The 5,069-nt window shown below is 39.4% G+C and overlaps 1 protein-coding gene across 1 annotated transcript in view; it reads left to right on the forward strand.

Annotated features, from left to right (window-relative positions):
• The window catches only part of thbs3a (thrombospondin 3a), a 39,038-nt gene extending 34,582 nt beyond the window's left edge, over positions 1-4,456 (forward strand). The window contains exons 22-23 of the mRNA XM_008290522.1: positions 972-1,111; positions 2,799-4,456. Of these exons, the coding sequence (XP_008288744.1) occupies positions 972-1,111; positions 2,799-2,860 (202 nt within the window). The 3' untranslated portion in view covers positions 2,861-4,456. The remainder of the gene's footprint in view (positions 1-971; positions 1,112-2,798) is intronic.
• The last annotated feature ends 613 nt before the right edge of the window (positions 4,457-5,069 follow it).

A 5,069-nucleotide genomic window follows, 5' to 3' on the forward strand; every position in this document is an offset into this window, starting at 1 on the left:
CAGTCCTAAACTAGTCTCAAACCAAGCTTAAAAATAGTCTAAACTAAGCCCAAAAACTAAATTGGATTTGTTAGCTCTGACCAGAAGCCATTAACAGCCACAGAAGTCCATGTCATAGGGGCCTTTCGCTAGCTAAACCCCCACAATGCTCTCTGCTTGCCAACATGAACTTCCCGTATTGACCACCTCCTCTGGTCGCCACAGTATCAAACAGTGAGAGGCTTCACCTGGTGGAACAACCAGGTACTACAGCAACAACTACATTTTTTGACATGCATGTCCTCCGTCTTCCACCTTATGGATTAATATAGCTGTAATTGGATACATTTTTAACGTACAATAGTCAATCTTTTACCTCTTCAAAATCTGATTACTGTTGCATTCCAGAGTTTATCTCAACAGTGTTAGGTGTCTCACCATGAATGTGCTGGTGTTTACCTCTGAACTGTTTGGTTTCTAACCAGAGGGGTTTATTACACGGCAAGATTAATGGGTTAGCGAAGTATGTTGAGCCGTTTTTCAATGTGCTTTGCTTTATCACAAGGGTAACGGATGCTGCACAGCTAACATTTTTGAGAGATGGTTTGGTCAGAGTTTGGGAATTGCTTAGTAACACCACTGAACCAAGCAATGCAGTTACAGCAGGCAAACTGAATGCACTGCATTGCCATAGGAACCCGCATGCATTCAGTTAGTGATGCAGGAAATGCATAAATATATTTGTATGTTTTGTCCCAGTTTGCTACCCAGTCCCTTCTGCTCTGCTATTATTGCAACTGATCAAATACAGACTAGAAAATTGGTGTATATTATGGTTTCTTTCCTGGAGTCTGAAAACACTTGCTTTCGGTCCTTGCATCGACCTCAATTGGTTTCTAACCCGATGTATGCCAACGGATACATTCCCTGTCTCGGTTTTAATCTTATTGAGGTTTCTGACCCTCTGCATCTCTGTACTTATATATTTGCAGGGTAAAACTGTTTGAGGGGATGGACATGGTGGCGGACTCTGGCGTTGTGATCGACACCTCCATGAGAGGAGGCCGGCTCGGTGTGTTCTGCTTCTCCCAGGAAAATATCATCTGGTCCAACCTGCGCTACAGATGTAACGGTACAACCTCCAATCACATCATTTTATTTTGGATGTAAAAACTAATTAGTCTCATTTTGTCTGTAAGGTAGAGCGGGTTATCCTTTAACCATAAGGACTTCAGTTTTCGATACCATGTTCCCAGTTTCCAGTTCGCAAAAATGGCGGTATTAGTCAGCAAAAGCACTTTCAGCCAGGAAACTAGGATCCACATCCCATGTAGTACCAATATTCTTTGCTGGGAAAAATACTGGGAAGTGGTGGGTCAACAGGATGGTGGTCCAAGCCCCAGTGGCCTCACGCGCCATTGTTTGGCCCTTGAGCAGCGCCCTTTATCCTCTCTGCTCCAGGGGCACCTTATCATGACTGAATCAATATTTCACTGTGTTGTAAAGGATTTGTGACAAATAAAGACTTCTTTCAGTAAGAGGTTTCTAAGAAACTGATCACAGTGTTTTAAAGTGTAAAATTTGTCTGCCAGCTCTGTTAAAGTATTTTCCAAACATCTGCTAAACAACACTGATGCATTTTTATCATCTTGTGCGATCTTATGAAACCTTGTCCTGTTAAAAGAGTGTAACCATTCCTGATATGATCATTTCAGCATTGAAGTGCGATATAAAATAGGACAAATTAGCACAAACACATCAAGCAGCACCTTTTTTTCTGCTTGATGCAAAAAGACAACTCTAAAAGTGATCTCTTAAAGAGAAGTCTGTCTGATATTAATTACTCAGATTTAAAGTTTCTTGGCTGCATTGAAGGGTTTATTTATTTATTTATTTATTTATTTATTTTACTTTATTTAAAACACAAAGTTTGTTGACATGCAGGCTCCACATCTGCACAGTGAAATAAGTGAGGAACATGAGAAAGACACTGAAAAGGAACATTTTGTTGCAAAAAGAAACACAGTTATAAGGCTGCACAATTAATGGAAAATTGATCACCATTTGGTGTAAGACAGAATCATCTGGTTTCAGGTAATTGTTGACATTAGAACACGTTATTTCACTTTTTAAACTAAGTTTTGGTCTCACATCTACCTGAGCTGCTGTAGTAACAGACGGAGACAAGAGGCTTCTCTGTGCACAGCCGCCCAGATAGCTTCTACTGCAGCCTTGCATGTGAGGTGTTTTGTGGTGTCTCTTCACATGCAGATGTTCAACAAGTGAGGCACTTTGGACATAACTTCATTTATATTCATCTTCTATAAGATGCTCTGGATTCAGGTGAAGATTATTTTAAGTCTGATTTTGACAGAGGAATGTATCGAACGTGGAAGTGAAAGCAGAGTTTGTTTGTTTTTTTAAATGTGAAAGCACAAAAAGTGTTTCCCTAAAATAAGTAACTAATTGTGAGAAATTATCATGGTTATCATTTTGGTCTGAGTCATGCAGCCCTAGTCAGTTGTAGGGAAATATTTTGGGTACATTTTTAAAATTTCCCTTTCAGATGCACTCCTCTACAAAATCACCCCAGTCATCCTAGAATCATTATGTCTTTCCCGATAAAGTTATTCAAGTCATTTGGTTAAAATTCTTACATTTTTTCATATCGCAGAACAACAAAATATGACTTTTTTTTTTCTCCAAAACTGTGCCACCCTGCGTTGAATTGCTGTTTAATCTGGAGGATGCATGAATATGCGAACTCATAATTGATCTGTAATAACAGACTGAATAACTTTAACTTGTTTTTATTTCAGACACGGTGCCTGAAGACTTCCAATCTCATCGTAAACAAGTTATGATGCACATTCAGGTCTGAGAGCTGCAGAAGGACTATTCACACACACAACACAAATACACAGATACACACATCCCCAAACACTTTAACTGTAGTCTGAATGTGAGCTGTGTGTGTGTGTGTGTGTGTGTGTGTGTGTGTGTGTGTAGGTGTGTGTGTGTGTGTGTGTGTGTGTGTTTGTGTGTGTGTGTTGCATGAATGAAAGGGAAGTCGTTGAAAGAAACCAGTCATCAGAGAGGACAGTCTGGAGAAACACGGGAGCGCCTGAACGCACCATCAGTGTCGGTTTATGTGACCTTTAATTGTTTGTTTATGTATTTACATACAGGTTAAGTAAAGAGAAAACCTCATTTAAAATCTATGTGACATTTTCAACTAATACCTAAACATTTATTGAATTTCCCTTCTGGAATAAATAAAGTATTTTTCATTTCGTTAATTTTTCATTCATTTAGCTTTGGAACTGAGTTTTCTATCAACAGTTTGTCAAGTTAAGTTTCACAGAACAACTGGAGGCCAACACTACAGAGCAAGTTCACCATACCCAAGATAGGTTTTTTTTTTCTGGCTTCACTAAATTGAACAACACAAGTCACACGGAGTTATCAACTCAGTAAGTCATCTGGGTTTTAAGTGCTTTCACATGAGAGGGGCGAAGTTGGCAAGAGATAACTAATCACAATAATGGACAGGAGGTGAATATTTCTCACCAGGAGAACAAGCTACAATCCAAAACCAATAAAAGGAGTTTTAAAAATATAATACGAGCTGAAAGCAACACAGCTGGTGCAGCCAAAGTCAGAAGGGAAAGGAAGGAAGACTCAAGCTTGTTTAGCGGTTGGCTTCTTCTACTCTGTTTAACAGAGCTAACACAGCCTATAGCCACCTTTTGGCAACACAAGGCAGTCTGGTTTATCGACTCAAAGGAATTTTATTTTTTTTACATTTTTTTTAATTTAGCAATTCTCGACAAACACAGCTACTAATATCTTAAATTGTTTCAGAACAATAAGAAGAATTTTCTTTTCTCATGTGTCCCTGATAAAATATTGAGCTTTTTGTGTTAATCGTTAGTCCTCAAATGTTATCCGACCGTCCAGTCTGTAGAAAAAAAATATTCCTGGAGGCTGTAGTATAAGATGTTGAAATGTTTCCTCTTAATGAATGGTACGTCAGTGTGCACATCATTCAGTCGTGTTTCTCCAGACAAACTCCTGCTTTGGCTCCTCACTGATCTGAGTCCAATTTGAGATTGCAGTTTGAGTTCATTAGTGACGTTTAAACATGAAAACAGTCCTGAATTTTGTCGGCTGGAAACACACGCATTTCCTCAGGACTGTGCAGCCATTAAGGATTTTTTTTTTAATAAGATGAAGGAGCAAAGAGGAGATTTTTGTCTTCAAATCATAAAATCTCAGTTTAACTGATCCACAAACAGCAACAACGATAATTCCAGGCCTCTACCGACCTAGACAACCCTGCTGAGACCTGATAAGCTAACGTTACACAGGGGAGACGCTTTGATTTGAATGAAAAGTTGAACGCAAGTTGTTGTGTATTTTCAAAATGTACATAACTTTGTTGAAATAAACTACCCAACCAAGACTTTTCCTACAATCCTGTTTTTTTGTTTCATGATTTTTACAACACAAAGAATGACTCATCCAATGTGGAACTGTTGAGAGTGGGTTTTGTTTTATGAATCGTAACATTAATAATCCATCCATCATATATACATCGCTTAATCCTCACTAGGGTTACGCGGGGCTGGAGTCTATCCCAGCTGACTTAGGGCGAAGGCAGGGGACACTCTGGACAGGTTGTCAGTCTATCGCAGGGCTACACAGACAACCACGCACACTCACATTCACACCTACGGACAATTTAGAATCACCAATTAACCTCAACATGTTTTTGGTCTGTGGGCGGAAGCCAGAGAACCCGGAGAGAACCCACGCTGCACGGGGAGAACATGGAAACTCCAAGCAGAAAGATCCCGGGGGTCCTCACTGGGACGCGAACCGGGGATCTTCTTGCTACGAGGCAACAGGGCTAACCACCAAGCAACGTTGCAGCCCTAACATTAACAATAAAACAGAAATAGTTTAAATTTATCTTAAACATCTAAAGCACAATGTTTTACAATTTTTTGTCACTTGTTTATGTAATTTGCAGTCAGAAAGAAACTACTGGTCAAATAAAAGTTCACTATAAATCTAAATTTGGTACC

Source organism: Stegastes partitus, unplaced genomic scaffold (assembly GCF_000690725.1).
Source record: "Stegastes partitus isolate 25-593 unplaced genomic scaffold, Stegastes_partitus-1.0.2 Scaffold680, whole genome shotgun sequence".
NCBI lineage: Eukaryota > Metazoa > Chordata > Actinopteri > Pomacentridae > Stegastes > Stegastes partitus.